Consider the following 15,195-nt stretch of genomic DNA (forward strand, 5'->3'; position numbering starts at 1 on the left):
GTGCCTGCCCTCACATCCCTAAAAATTTATTGAGTAAACAATGGCAAAATAATACAGGATAAAGTGGGAGTCTACTCTGGTCCCAGGATTATCCTCTTCCCTATAGCCTCTCAAGAAACAGCCCCTACTCCGTGGCCATGCTGGGTGGGTCGCGTGGAGAGGGCAGAAGGTAGACAGGTGAGCCTCTAGGGTGAGGAGAAGAATGTGGAGGGGAGGGGAGATAGAGCAGCTGGGGTCTGCGAGGTCAGTGTTGGTATCTCAGAGACCAACTGGTTTGAGGTTTAGTTACAGGGTGGGGGAAGGCCCAGGAGCTGGGTAAGGATGGTCTGGGAGGGCCCCCGGCTCCCCTCCATGTGCACCTGTCTCTCTCTGCCAATCTTGCCTCACCATCTCTGGCTCCCTCTTATTTCTCTCAGAGTTTTGCTCCTCTGGATCTGTTTCCCTGTTTCTTGGTTATACTAACTTTTAGGAAAAGGAAAAATAATTACCCATGTGGATGAATGTGGTATAAGTGAGTCGGCACAAACAGGAAGGTATACTTATGACAGTGTGCCCATGTGTGTGCATGTGTGACAGAACATGTTAAGTTGGAGGATATGCAGCAATAAACTTCACCGGTTTCACAAAGACGTAACACATCTTGACACACACTTTACCATAAGGTGCACTTCTGTGCATTTTGATGAGGTATACAGAAAAGCTAGCTACTTTGTGTACACACACACACACACACACACAAACCATTGGTCACTCTCCATTTCTCAGAGAGTGACTTCACCATCTCAACCTCCGCTGACTCACAGCCTCCAGGGCCAGCTCAGCCTGGCCGGAAGTGCTACACTCCCTCCCAGCCAACTACCCCCATTACCAGTCGGTGCCTCAGAAAAAAGTCCGAGGAGCCCCCTGGTGGTATTTGGGGACTCTGCACACTCCTCTCAAGCGTTTCCACACTTGCATTGGCACACAGCACTCTCAGGCTGATGTGCTATATTCGCAGCGCTCTCTGCTGGTCACAGCCTAGAAGACCTAGAGGTTATTCTCCAGAGCCCAGCCCACAACAGGGCTGGAGACTTCTCCTAACCCTTATTTTACTCCTTGATTCTTACATCTCTGTCTTCTCTGCTGACAGCAAGCCTTCTTGCATTCTAGTCTTTCTGCTGCAGTTCCTGTCTAGGTTTCCTTTTATCCTCACATCCTCTGAGAACCAGACTTAGCACCCTGAAAGTGAGACTCCAAGGCACCCACCTCGCTGCTTTCCTCTTGGCTATGTCCACTTGTCTCTTGGGCACTCCAGGGACTCCATCTCTTTCCCAGCATCCTGATACTGCACCCCTCCAACTGTCCTCCAACCCCTGTGGGTTCCTTCATGCCACAAATACTTACTGGACATCTATTCCATATCAGGTACTATGCTATCCACTGACATCTTGTGGACTTCTCTTACCTTCAGAAGTTAATGAACACAGAAGCCCTGTTTATCCTATGAGCCCCTCACCTCTATCTCTCTCACACACAAGGGCATCAAACTTTCTTGGGCTCAAACCCAGTTTTATTTCCTGCTGGTTTTAAAGGTACTCCATCCAGCAATCCCATTCTCTTAGAAACCAAGAATGAGTGGGCACAGTGCTCCCTAGGGGATTGGGAAGGACAGGATAGCTGGCAGGGAGACAGCAGTTGAGGCACTTAGGGACTTACCCGTTGCCCAGAGGGAAAAACCTGATGCCCAGGGTGAGAGGAGATAGGACCTAGGCTGGGTGGAGCAAAGCAGATGCTTCTCAGAAGACTCTTCAGGCACTGTCACCTAGACCCCAGCCCCACCCCTCTCCCACCATCACTGCCTGTGGGAGAAAGAACACCAAGTGTAAGGGAGGGGTTAGGGAGAGGGCAGTGCTGGGGGCAGCAGTGTTCAAGGCCTTGCCCTCTATGGACCTGAAGTGGGGCTGGAAGGAGGGGCCAACAGTGCCTTCCAGCGCCCCAGCAGCCACTCCTGTCGTCCTCCTGGGGCCTTCTCTGGGCGCAGATCTCGGGCCTGAGGAAGATAAGCACACTCACCCTCTACCCTGTGTTCCTCCTCCTTTTCTCTCAGAGCCTGCCCTCTGGTCCTCTTGCACCTTGTCCTCTGACCTCATCAAAACACTAGGCCTGGCTCAGCCCTTAAGAGCCCAGAGTATGGCAGCACTGTTCTCAGATATTAGCACTTAAGGGGATCCCAGACCATCAAGCCCACCCCTCCTCTCCTTGCAGAGGAGGATCTGGAGTAGAGAGGGTGTAGTGATTACTCCAATATTACACAGCCAGTTGGGATAGGTACCTAGGGTTATTGTTGACTAGTGTCCCTGCCTGCCTGCTCCTGAACACTCACAGGCCTTCGGGGTACACAGGAGATCTGGGGAGGCTCCCAGTGACCATTTTCCTGGCAGCGGATCAGTGGCAGGTTGCGTTGGGCAAGCCCCTCCTGGCACCGGTATCTAAGCACTGTGTCCACTTCATAGCGCAGTCGTGGGCGGCCAAACACTTGAGCCAGGGGTAACTCTGGTGGGGGCCCACAGGACACTGCAGGGGCACACAGTCAATGGAGAGGAGAGGAGTGAGCCACAGTTGGATACAAAAAAGATTAGGAGTTCCTACTGCATCAGAAACCCAACGGGGTTCGCTATGAGTTGGAATTGACATGATGGCAGTGGGTTTGACTTTTTTCTTTTTTAGTGGACCCACATAATTTGTTATCCCTCCCAGTGTCTGGGACACATTTCTGACTCTGTGGCTTCACACCCTTTTCTGTACACACATCAGCTTCCTAGGTGCCCTAGCCCCCATCCTTCACTTCCTTTGCCTGACCCACCCTTGCCTGCCCTCACCCAGTCCCATCTTGCAGGTGTAGGACAGGTGGTAGTTGCAGGGCACATCACTCCATTGTCCCTGGTCATGCCACACCATGACCACACAGTTCTCTCCAGACAGGAAGTAGCTGTCAGGCTGCCCAGGGTTCCAGTTCTCATACAGCTGGCAGTGGTGGGAGAGAGGAGGTGGTGGGCAGTTCTGGAACATCAGGAGCATTGGGGGAAAGGGGCCTGGGGGATCTGGTGAGAAGAGGGAGGGGTGGGGGCACCAGGAGAGGGAAAGTGAAGAGTCAGGGAAAAGGGGGCCATGAGGGGACAGGATGGGAACTGGAGGAAACAAGAGAGGAATACAGGGAAGGGAGAGGCACAGGGAAGAAAGGGGGCCCAGGGAGAAGAGGGAGAGGGAAGGGGAAGAAATGTCCTCCTGCCCACCCCACCTCACTCCCCAAACAGGAGGGAAGGGGTCATTAGGGGATGGAGGAAGAAGTGCTTCAAGGAAGCGAACTAGAAACATCTGGCGGCTGGGGCCTCTCACCAGGGGGACACCATCCGACCACAGGAAGTCGCCTTCAATGGTTCTGTCATTGAGCCCGATCCACTGGTACTCCCGGTATCGATCTGGGGGAAAGACCACAGGGGAGACAAAGGTGTGCAGTTAGCTTCTCGGCCAGCAGATGGCAGCCATTCCCCGTTATTCAAGGGTCTGTAGGCAACCGCCCGGGAAAGTCCTGCTCTCATCCCAAACCGAGTTTTTTTTATTAGGATTTGGGTGAAGATTTAAAGAGTAAATTCACTTTTCATACAGCAGTTCACATATACTTTATCTCATGTCATTGACCAAAATTTACAATGCAGCAGCTCCCCTCCCACTTCCTCCCCATAGTTACCTCCTCCCAGTGTCCATCCCTTCATACTCTTCTGCACCCTGAGCTATCTCCCTGTGCATAAGCAGCCCTTCCTTCTCCCATGATTGTTCTCTCCAGGGCGTGTCTCTACTTGAGGAAAATGTTTAACTCACTGCCTGTACTTTGTTTGGCTGGAAACCACAGTTGTGGGTTCAATTCCAGACCTGAAGGGCAGCTAGGGGCCATAGTCTCAGTGGTTACACCAGGCTCTATTGGACCAGCAAACCTGGTCCCCACCTTCTTTTTTTTTTGCCTCCAAATGATTTTGAGTTTTGTACCACATTGTTCTCCCTCTTTATGCAGGATCTCCTACATCCCTTCCAAGTGGATGGCAGTGGTAGCTGGGCACCATCTAGTTCTTCTGGTCTCATAGTTGTATAGGTTGCAGATCGGATGGTGTACCAGTTGCTAGGACTGATTGTTTCCATTAATTTTGGTTTTCTTCTTTCTTCTTGACGAGGAGAGACCCATTGTTGCATCTAGATGGCAGCTTCCTAGCTTTTAAGGTCCCAGTCGCTGCTCGCCAAAGTAGTAGGTGGAACAATGCTTTGTATAGTATGTTATGCCAATTGAGCTTGATGTCCCCTGTAACTATGGTCCCAAGCCCTCAGGATCAACTACTCGGTCCCTCTGGGTAGCTGGCTGTGACCAAGCAATGACCATAACCTTGCCCCTTGTCAGCTCTACTATACACCTGGGAATTCTGATCATTCACATGAACTTATAGGCCCATTGTCTGCCAACCCTGTATATGATCTTGGATACACTCTCCATTTAGACATACCTAATTGTTTAGCTTGTTCACCCATCTATCCGTCCCTATACCCATGTTTGCTTTCACTGACAACTCAGTACTGTATATGCAAAGGGGTTCATATTCGTTGTTTGTACTGCCCATGTAACTCTCTATGTCTTTCTCATCCTCAATGCTGCCATATTGGTCACTCACATTTGGTACATTGCCCTTCTCTTCACCCAAATCAATATTTATCTCTATCTATCTAACAGCATTCCCTCCCCTCCCCTCCCACCCCTGGTAACCAACAAAGAAAATGTCCTCCAATATATAAACCTTTCCTTAACTTTTACAATAACGGACTAATACAATATTTGTCCTTTTGTGACTGACTTATTTCGCTCAGCATAATGTCCTCCAAGTTCATCCACCCAAACCCAGTTTTTTCTCCTCCCTTCAACCTCTGCACAAGTGCCAGGTGGAAGGCAGGAGCGGGAAATGGGGGAATACCAATCAAGCCTAGAAAGGCGAAATTCTGAGAAAAGAGTAAAAAAATTTCGGTAAGATCACAGACAGGAAAGCAGATGGAGGTAAGAGAGCCAGGAGGTTGAAAGGGACTGAAAGTGGGTTCCCTGAGCCCACAGCTAGGCTCCCACTGGTGTAACGTCCTGCGCGAAAGCCTGGCCCTCTTTGACCTTTAGCCCCACTACCCAAGTGTTAAGTAGGAAGGAGAGATTACGAAAAAGTGAATGAATGATCTAAGCCAAGTAGTATGTGCGTGAATTAATGATAAAGGGGTGAATTAATGAATGAGTATGTAAGCTGATGGCGGGGTCCCCGGCCGTCCCGTCCCCAGCCCACTGTTGATGAAGTCCTGCTCCTCGGGTGTGCTGATGCTGGCCAGGTGCGCTCCGTACATCCGGCACTGAGTCTCTGCCTCCTCCCAGCTCCTCCGTGTGGAAAAGTGTTTGTAGCAGGCACCCTGGAAGGCGTCCCAGCCGGGGCTGCAGAAGCTGAGGCCTGGGGCACAGAAGGACCGGCAATTTAAGCAGGAGAACCCCGGAACCCCGAAGGGCTGGGTCCTCAGGAAAAGGACTGGGCTCCTCCCACCACTGAAGAGCGAGGGGAGCTGACTAAGGGGCAGGAGGCGGTGCTAAAAAGTTCGTGGTGCGTGAGGAGGCCCGGCAGGAGCCCGAGGGAGGAGGGGCCCTTGGGCAGGGCTCATTGATGCCTTCTCTGAGGAGCCGGGATGGTGAGGGATGGAATCTCAGCCTGGGCGTCTGCCCTCCTCCATTCCAAAGAACAATGGTACCCTCCTCTCTTCCCAGGAGAATGGAAACTGGCATGAATGAAGTGCCTACAATGCCAGGAGTATGCTAAGCGCTCCTGCCACATGGACTCCCTGAGAGAGGCATTTTGGTCCCATTTAACAGATGAGGAAGTTAAACATTGGGTCAGAGTGGTTATATGACTTGAGTAATATGGAAACTCATTAATGACAGAGCCAAAACCAGTGCCCTTCGCCTATGAACTAGCCCATGTGGCAGGGTCCAGGCTCTAGAACTCCTCCCTCCATGCCCCTCAATACACTCACCAACATCGCATAGGTCCCCCCCATAGCCAGGTAAACACAGGCAGCGGACCCCTTCCTCTTCCTCCAAGCATGTCCCACCATTGTGGCAAGGGCTGGGGACACAGTCACCTGAGAGGGGGAAAGAGTGAGTGGGGCGATGGGGGAGCACCACTGTGCAGCCTGAACCCTTCAGGAGAAGGTCTAGAGAGTCTCCCAGCCCTGACCTCCCTGTCCTGGTAATTATCACAACAACCTAGAAGTTTTCCCTGGAGCCTGCTTCTGCTCACAGTCCAGTCCTCAGTTCTGTGTTTCTTCCTTCTCCCCCCTCCTCACTTCAGCATTGGTTCAGCCCTGTGTGGGCCATCCTCATGCCCACCAATGAAGGCACAGTCCAACAGAGGCTGAAGAGAAGTGACCAGGAAGACCCCTGGAAGCCAACCACACCAAGGGGAGAAACACTGGGCTGTTAGTCATGAGACCTTGACTCATCTGGCTCTTGGTTCTGCTGTGTGACCTTGGGCAGGTCACTTCTCTCTCTAGACCTGGAGTTTAGTCCTCCCCCTCTTTCTTTGTGTTAAGTCCCAGGACAGTGCTGTATGGTCTAGGAGAGTAGCTACAGCAACAGTGGAGTGTGTCCTGACAATTACTGCCTCTGGGACCTGGTATGGGGTAACCCAGGAGGAGGTTAACCATTCCTCCTCCTTCTACTGAGCAGGCTCCCCCAGCCCCAGAAGGTGGCAGTGGAGATCCACTCCTCTTCCCTCACTCAGTGCCCTACCCCCTCTCCCACAGCTAAGAAGCTGCAGTGGCTCCCACTGTCTCCCAGTGCCAACCCCACGCTCAACTTTCAGCATTACCAAACCTCTTTGCCTCAACTTTTTAGCTCCCAGGACTCTTCCCCCTTACCAGATGCCCCTCCCTCCTCTACAGGACCTTTAGCAGTTCCCAGCCTAGAAATCCTCCACTCCATTTCACTTCCTTCTCTAACTCCCTCACTTCCAGGCAGTCTTTTCAGATTGCCAGTACTCAGAAAGCCTAGAATCTGCTGCCTGGATTCAGCTGTCTGGCTAGGCCATCTGCCCTCTCCTCTGGACTCTCTCTCTCTCTCTCTGGATCCTGGGGTGAGGCTGCTGCCCTCAAGCTGGGACATGGGTGTTGGAGGGGTTGTCAAGTTCACTCCTTTGGCCCAGGGGAAGAAGGTCTTACAGACTGAATGCGTGTCTGGGTCCTCAGCCCAGGAGTTAATATCTTTCATGGGTGGGACTTTGGACTGTACCACCCACCCCTAGTGGTAGAGGCCAAGGCCCACAATGCTTCACTCTGGCATGAGATCCCATTGCCTGATGGGAATCAGTGCAGGGGTAGGGAGAGGAGAAGCTGGAGTTGATTCAAAGAATTTTGCTGGGATGACCTAGCTGTTTTGGTTTAAATGAATCAACTGTTTCAGCACCACTGCCCCTGTCACCTCCTCTCCTGCCAATGGTTTCTCCCAAACTGGTAGTTCAGTTCCCCTGGGCAAAGGGGGAGGTATTTTATTTAACTCATTAAGCACCAGGCCCCACAGAGATTAAGCATACTGAACACCCCTGCCCCTCCTACTTTACTACTCTTCCTGCTATCTATGCTCTTTGCTCCTCCCTCAATCCTTCAACACTCTGACTCTGGGGACAGATACTCTCCAACTTGGTCCCCCATTCAGGTCACAGGTCTCTCCACCTGGCTGCAGGCTGCAGGACCTGAGCCCAGGACACAGAGTGGGAGGAAGGAACCTTCCTTGGTACTTTGTCCTCCTCCCTCCTACTTTGGGGCCAATCTGAGAGTGTTGCCTGTGCTCTAACCCCCTTCCCTCCTGCTGCAATAGCAGGGCAAGTGATTCATCTTCCAGTCTGGCTACATGGTGAGGCTGAGGTCACTAAGACACAGTAGATGCCTCCAGTGGCACTCCTCCCCCCACCAAAACCACCTTCCCAGACACACAGTGCTGAACTAACTCCAAGGTCAGCTGGGCAGGGAGCCAACAGTTGGAAATGGATGAGCCTGGGTGAGATGCAGGAGCACAAAGCCTACTGTGGGGCATCTAGGAGGGGGGATTCAGGGGCAACACCCAGCCTTCTCCAGGGGCCTCCATTTGGAAGCTCAACTTTCCCCCAGACCCCAAGACCTACTTCCCACTTCCCCCTCCCTCCATATTCTCCATCTCTGATTTTGTCTTCTCCAGCATTAGAGACTTTGACATCCTTTGGGTTTGGGAGGTTGAAATCATTCTCTCTCAGTTGTGGGAGTGGTCATTAGGGCAGGGATTAGTTGAGGAGGGGGAGGCTGTGGACAGTGGGATGAGAGTTAGATGCCATTCCCCCTACTGAGATGCAAAGGGGAGGGCTGGGATGGCTGGGTGCCAGGCAAGGGCCTTGATACCAAGAAGGACTACCTTAATCACTTCTGTGTCTATACAGGAGCAACCAGGATGGATCAGAAATAAATATAAATGCACACAAAGGCACACCCCAGGCTGTGTAGGCTTCTCCCCACCAGGAGTAAGGGACCAGAACTCCCAGCACTCCCCCAGGCTGATGAGGACTTCTCTAGAGTAATATGTTCAGTCATATCTCGGATCTCAGCAGTCAGGAAGGAAAATGTTGACAGACCTGAGGAGAAGATGAAGGAACAGCAAGGGGCTGTTAGGCTGCCAGGATAGGAAAGGGTGCAGGCTGAAGATGAAAAGGGAAGAGAGGCAAAGAGAGACAGAGGCAGAGACACACAGTGACCGAAAGAGAGAGAAGGAGAGACATGCACCAAAAAGAAGCACCTAAGGACACAAATTCATGGAATGAAAAGACTAGACAGCTGGAGATGGAGACAGAGGGTTCCAAAGTTTTGGTTATAAAGTGGTTTAATAGAGATTTATTTCCAAGGCTTGTTTTCCATGAAACAGTCGAAAAAAAATACTTCACAGAAGTAGTCACTTAAGGCTCCATGGGGATAGGGGCTCTCCTGGGCTCCAGTAGTTGTGAGAGGGGGAATGGAATCCCAGGTTTCCTGATATCAGTGGGAGGCAGCTGAAGGGGGTGGCACACAGGAGGAGGGAAAGGGACAGTAGAAGATAAACCTGGGCCCTGAAGAGTGTAATAGGTGAGGGGGACACCCTGAGGAGGGCGTGAGGGTGCTCTGTGGGTTGGATGAGATGAGGGTCACAGAGTGGAGAGCCCAAGGGTAAGAAAGGGTCCCAGGTGGTCAGTGGTGGGGCTGAGGGTGACAGGGTAAGGATTCCAAGAATAAGGAGAGGGTCACAGGGTGGTGATCAGGAAGTTGGGGATCACAGTGTGAGGAGTAAGAGAACTGGGATGGAAATCACAAAGTGGGGTGTCTAGGATTGGAGACCCACAGGTACAAGTGGGTAGCAGAATGAAGGTAAAGGACAGAAGGGTCTGGGACAATGGTGATTAAATGACTACAGGTCAAGTGATCCAGAGCTGCAACGGGAGAAAAAGGAGGAGGATAGAGAGGAAGGTGGAGCCTTGGGCTGAATTACCTGATGAGGGGGCCACGGCCACTCCACCATGGCTGGCACTGTCAGTGGGCAGCACTGGCTGGGCTTGCACTGAGGTCCCTGCTGGGGCAGTTCTTCCAGAATTCTCTTCAGAGGGGGCCTCCAGCTCAGGGACTTGTGTGGCTGGAAGCAGGGAAGGGGCATCCTCGGAGCTCCCTGTCTCCTCACTCTCTCCTCGAGGGACCCCAGACAGCTCAGGACCCCCAGTCTCTTCCTCCACCTCTCTTGCCCCAAATGGTGTGGAAGGTGGTGGGGATGCCAGTTTACCCTCCCTGGGAGTGGGCGGGGTCTCTGTGGGTGGTCCATGGACCCTTGGAGGCCTGGGAGCCTCTGATTCTCCAACAGATGGCGATGCACCAGGCTGCAGGACCACTGTCGCATGTGAGGATGCCTGGGACAGCCACTCTTCCAGGGCCGGTTCGGTGGGGAAAGGTGTCTCTGGGCCCAGGCTGCCAAACTCGCTCGGCCAGGCCCACAGGGCCTCATCCTCCACATCCTCCTCTTCTTCCTCTTCTTCCTCTTCTTCATCCTTGTATTCCTCTTCTACCTCCAACAACTTGCCTTCCTCTTCTGAAGACTCCGTAGGAGTTTCCAATTCTGGGCAAAGCACAGGGTTCAGCACCAAGGACAGCATCCGGGCAGAGGATAGGAAAGAGAAAAGGAAGAGGAGAAAGCCAGGTGGGGGAAGGTGAGCCCTGAGGAGAGGTACTTTTTGCTCCACACTTTAAGTAGAACTTCAACCCAAGCTTCAGGACAAAGGGGACACCTGAGAAATCCCTGTGGTCTGTCATTAGCCTAGGAGGACATGGTCATTGCATCTCCCTTTCCTAGCCTGTCAATATTCCCTATTCCATTTAGGGGAAGCAAGGTAGAGGAGGGACCAAAGAAAGGAGACCCCATTTTCCTTGTGGGCAGCTTATAGTCCAAGCATTTCCAGCTCTTTCTATCTTCTCTGGAGACTGGACAGATAAAAAGACTTCCCAGAACATTAGGAGTGGAATGTGCTGGAAAGGCAAAGGTTGGGAGAGGGACAAGAGAGGCGTTCTGTACCACTGAGCTGCTTAGAAAGGGTGGGACAGAGTCATGCCAGTCATGACCTCAGCATCAACCTGGACTGGCCCCTTCTTCCCCCAACTTCTCTCAGGTGGACAGATTGCCAGAATAAGAGATTCAAGTTACCTAGGAGGGTCCTAGGGGCCTCTGCAGGGTCTTCAGGAGTGGAGCTGCCACCTCCTCCATCCTCTATGATGGGAATGGAGTAGATGGCGCCACGAGACTCGCTCTCCACGGCTTCCTGAGGCAGCTTCAGCTCTTCCAGGGTCTCTGTTACTGTGACGATAGCCTCCAGTGCATCAGAGGCTGGGTCAGAGGCTGAGTTGGAGGCCTCAGGGATGGAAGACGGCTTGGTAGAGTCTGTGGCAGGAGGAAAGTCCCAAAATGAAGCTAAACAGGTGCCCTCTCAGCTCATGGCCTGTAGTGTGAAGGCTCTGGGTTAGCCTGTCAGAGACCATGAGGTTCTCTCCCACCTTCCCTGTGGAGTTCCCACGGGACCTGGGAAGCATCCCAGGACTTTGTCACTCATTTCTCAAACATTAATCAAGTGTCTCCTATTTATCAAACAATGCCCTCTTCTGGGCACCAAGGATACAGTAGAGAACAAAACAATAAACTTCCTGACCTGAAGAGAATTTGTATTTTAGATACAGAAAATAAACAAATAAACATATACTGTTACAGTGTAAAAAACAATTAAGCAGAGTAAAGAGACAGAATGAAGGGAAGTATTTTAGATAGAATGGTCAGGAGTGGCTCAGGTGAGAGATATTCCCTTGGGTGAGGGGATGGAGGCAAAGGGATGGATGAGTGGCCTCAGCACTTTGGGACCCTGGGCTGAGTGGTATAAGGAATCCCATTCATTCAGCCTCACATCCCAAGATTCTTGAAATGAAAGGGGACAGGCTGCCGTCATCACTGGAGAGGTGATGGGAAGGATGTTCAGAAGAACATCGACAGTCGCCACCTGAGGATCTCAAAGCTGGGACGAGAGGGCAAAGAAAGGGCCATCTTCTTCTTCTGGGGTCTTTTCCTTTCAAATAAGTACAGGTTTAGAATGAATTACCTTGTCCTTTTGAGGAAGGGAACAGAAAGGAGAAAAGTAATGAAACGACGATGAAATTGGGCTAAGAAAAGCCCTGAGGGCCATCTGTTCAGCAGGGCAAGACAGGACAGGACGTCCCTGCCCTCATGACTTGCTCCAGTAAGCCTTGCTCCATGTCAGAAAAGCAAACCTGTGCTCTCACTTGCCTGTCCTCCACCTGCTCCCAATAATAATTATACTCTCCACTCCCCCTCCTCCTAATTCAGCGCCTCCTTTCATTTCTTCCCAGAAGAATACTTGACACATCATGTACAGAAATGCTAGCCACTATCATTGTAATCATTATTGCTGTTGTTAACCCTGTTCCAGGAATCTTTTCCAGATGGCTATAACTTTCTGCAGATTTCACTTCCTCAACTGTCCCCAGACCCAGGCCAGAGATGTCTGGAGACATGTCCAGTGGAAGTCATGCTTTTCTCTTATACTCACCTCATCCTGGGAGAGAGGTATCAGATTGTGGGCTCCCATGGGAAAGCTGTGTTTTCTCCCTCAGACTAGCGGGAGGTCAATGGCTGTGTCTCCTCCTTTTCTTTCTACCTCTTGCCCTTGCACCAGCACTGCTGGCTCACAAGCAGGACAAGGGCCTAAACAACATGTGGCAATGTTTCCTTGATTGTCACTCACCCTTGGCCTGGACCCTGTGTCTCTGGGGGTCCTAGGCACTGCCTTTCCTTCCTCTCTCAATATAAGATGTGGGCAGAGAGTCATCTCTACAACTCAGCATAACAGTAGACATCATAGAGGTCATCCGGGTCCACCACCCCATAGTTCCGAACAACCAACTGTTCTTGACAGCTTGCTCTTTATAGGTAGAATTCTGTCTGTCCATCAGTATTTTGTAGTTAAATATCTAACACCTTCAAACTTTAGGTTCTGTAAACCCCTCCTCTCCTGAGGACTCTTGAAGGCATTCAGTTGTCTGGAAGAATCTGAGGAGAAGTTACGATCACTCATTGGATTCAGAGAATGTCAGTCATCTCTGCTCTGCCAATGAGCTGTCAGGAAATGGGAACTTAGCCAGCAGCCCAAAACAAAGTAGTAGTTTTGAAACTGGAAGAGAAAGTCATGGACTACTGGTTGGGGAGACAAGTGAGGAGATGCAGAGAGGCAGTCATTCCATGAAGTCACACAGCTGAGTGAGACCAGGCCAAGAGGCATGCCCAGAATTAGAGCCCTAGATGACAGAGTGATGCATCACCCAAGGCTCTTCAGGCAAATAGGACAGACTTGAGAGAATTTGACAGAGCTAGGGTAGAACTTCTAGGGCTTGACCTTGCCTCTCTGAAGTTGTTGGCCTCAGCAGGGAGGGGCAGCTCACCTCGGAAGCAGTAGACATTGAAGCGGCTGTGCTTGTTGGGGAAGCCTGTCTGGTTGGGGAAAAGGAAGAGGGTCTTGACACCAGGCAGGCCCCCACCACAACGCTGGCTGGGTGTGACGATGGGGTAGCGCACGCTGCCATCAGCCAGCCAGCCTGGACTGCAGCGGTCCAGGCCACCATCCCAGGCCGCATACAGCTGCCCCGTGGTGGCAATCTCTGCACCCCGCTCCTGGCAGTACATCCTTGCTTCCTCCAATGTCAGCTTGTCTGGTGGGGCACCTAGGAATAACTCTCCTGTGTGAGGAAGAGGGGGTTGGGTTAGTAGGTGGTTGGTAGCCCCTTCAGCCCTGGGCTCCCATAGGGACCTTGGGCAAGCTTCTCAGGTCTTGATCTCCTCATCTGTGACATGGGGTCAACTACCTTACTTCACAGAATCAGAACCTCAGGATGGATATTGGAGCTGAAAGGAACCTGGCCTAACCTGTACACCTCACTCTGCAAAGAAGGAAACTGAAGCCCAGATATGCTAAGAAGCAGAGTGGCAGCAGGGTCAAAACTGTCACCTGAGACTTTGGCCTCTTTGACAGTGTTTAGAGGGAGGAATTATCTCATTACCTTGTACACCCAACCCAACGCAGCCCTTGGCAAAACCCCTTAGATACATGAAGGACAATGAGGTACAGATAGGTAAGGTCGTCCCTGAGCAAAGGCTTTGCAAAGACCTATGGTCAGTGCTGGAGGAGGGGCTCCATCTCCTGGGAACCCCTCACCCCCAATCACCATTTAGGTCTTCAGCATAACAGTAGACATCATAGAGGTCATCCGGGTCCACCACCCCATAGTTCCGAACCCCAGGGAAGCCATCCATGTCTCCGTAACAGGCCTCTCGGGGGGTCTGGATGGGATACCTGGGGAGGGAGGACAGAGGCTCAGTACAGGCTACCTTCACCAGGGAGCCATACCTTATGGATCCTACCAAATCCCAATGCCCTCTCAATGCAGCCAGTTGTTGATGGCCTGGCTGCCCTCCCCCTTGGGGCCACCCTCCAGGGTAAGGTTATCACTGCCTTTCTCAAACCAACCTCATTCCCAGAGGCAGTGAGCGCTGTATGCCAAAACCTACACAGCCTCTGGCAGAGCCACAGGCCCAGCTACCTCACAAAGATAATGGAAGCCCCTGATCCACAGCCCCCAGCCCACCTGACGGTCTGGTCGGACAGCCAGCCAGCATCACACTGCTCATAGCCCCCGAGGTAGGCGGCATAGAGCTGCTCAGGGGTGGCGATGCGTGCCCCGATGCGGGCACAGGCCTCCTGGGCCCCAATGAAAGAGAAGGCATATCGGGCAGAGCCCTCCCGGTAAAGAAAGACGACCCCTGTGGGGTAGAAAGGATTCTTGAGTCCGGTGATCATCAGCACACTGACCTCCCCTCACCCTCCTTGTCATTCCCTTGTCCACAAAGAATAAAGTTCAAATTGCTCTCACTCTACAGCATAAGGGGCTTGAGTTAGACTGTGGGTAGAATTTCCTCTACCTGAAGAGAGAAAGGAGGTAACAAAAGCCTGTATCTCCTTACTCCTTTTCCAATTCAGTCTGTGCCTTCTGGGTCTGTATGCTCCACCTCAGACAGTGGGCTCCTGGAGCGCCAGAATCCTCCCTTCTTCCCTCAGGAACCTCTCCCCAGTTCCGCCCTCTCACCTTTGACCTTGACTTCCACAGCATCGCTGCTGTCATCTATACCGTGCTGGACCTCGCAACGGTAGATGCCCGAGTCGTTGGGCCGTAGCTCGCTCAGCGCCAGGGAGACATCGGTGAGCGACGCAGGGTAGGCGGGCAGCGCCACGCGGAACCGGTAGGCCTCGCTCACCTTGACGCGCAGCCCTCGCGCCACCAGCACCTCGGCCTCTTGGCCCCGGGACAGGAAGGTCCACTTGACGCGCGGAGAACCCAGCACCGCCCGGCGACTCGGCGGCGGCCTCAGGTAGTGGACATGGCACGGGATGGTGAGGTCGCCACCGAGCACACCCTGCAGCTGCGCGTCGCCAGCAATGCGCACGCGGAAGGCCCGGTCCTCTGTGGGAAGGAGGGGACGTCTGGAATTTAGGACTGTTGATTGGC

The 15,195-nt window shown here is 52.4% G+C and overlaps 1 protein-coding gene across 1 annotated transcript in view; it reads right to left on the reverse strand.

Annotated features, from left to right (window-relative positions):
• Nucleotides 1-1,921: 1,921 nt before the first annotated feature.
• Nucleotides 1,922-15,195, reverse strand: part of BCAN (brevican) — a 14,040-nt gene continuing 766 nt past the window's right edge. Inside the window, exons 2-13 of the mRNA XM_007948428.2 lie at nt 14,776-15,150; nt 14,278-14,452; nt 13,858-13,985; nt 13,078-13,371; nt 10,781-11,014; nt 9,584-10,198; nt 6,076-6,183; nt 5,343-5,501; nt 3,376-3,458; nt 2,859-3,003; nt 2,363-2,553; nt 1,922-2,029 (exon numbers count right to left, since the gene is read on the reverse strand). Of these exons, the coding sequence (XP_007946619.1) occupies nt 1,922-2,029; nt 2,363-2,553; nt 2,859-3,003; nt 3,376-3,458; nt 5,343-5,501; nt 6,076-6,183; nt 9,584-10,198; nt 10,781-11,014; nt 13,078-13,371; nt 13,858-13,985; nt 14,278-14,452; nt 14,776-15,150 (2,615 nt within the window). The remainder of the gene's footprint in view (nt 2,030-2,362; nt 2,554-2,858; nt 3,004-3,375; nt 3,459-5,342; nt 5,502-6,075; nt 6,184-9,583; nt 10,199-10,780; nt 11,015-13,077; nt 13,372-13,857; nt 13,986-14,277; nt 14,453-14,775; nt 15,151-15,195) is intronic.

Source organism: Orycteropus afer, unplaced genomic scaffold (assembly GCF_000298275.1).
Source record: "Orycteropus afer afer isolate SDZICR_OR568_19922 unplaced genomic scaffold, OryAfe1.0 scaffold00217, whole genome shotgun sequence".
Taxonomy (NCBI): Eukaryota; Metazoa; Chordata; class Mammalia; order Tubulidentata; family Orycteropodidae; genus Orycteropus; species Orycteropus afer.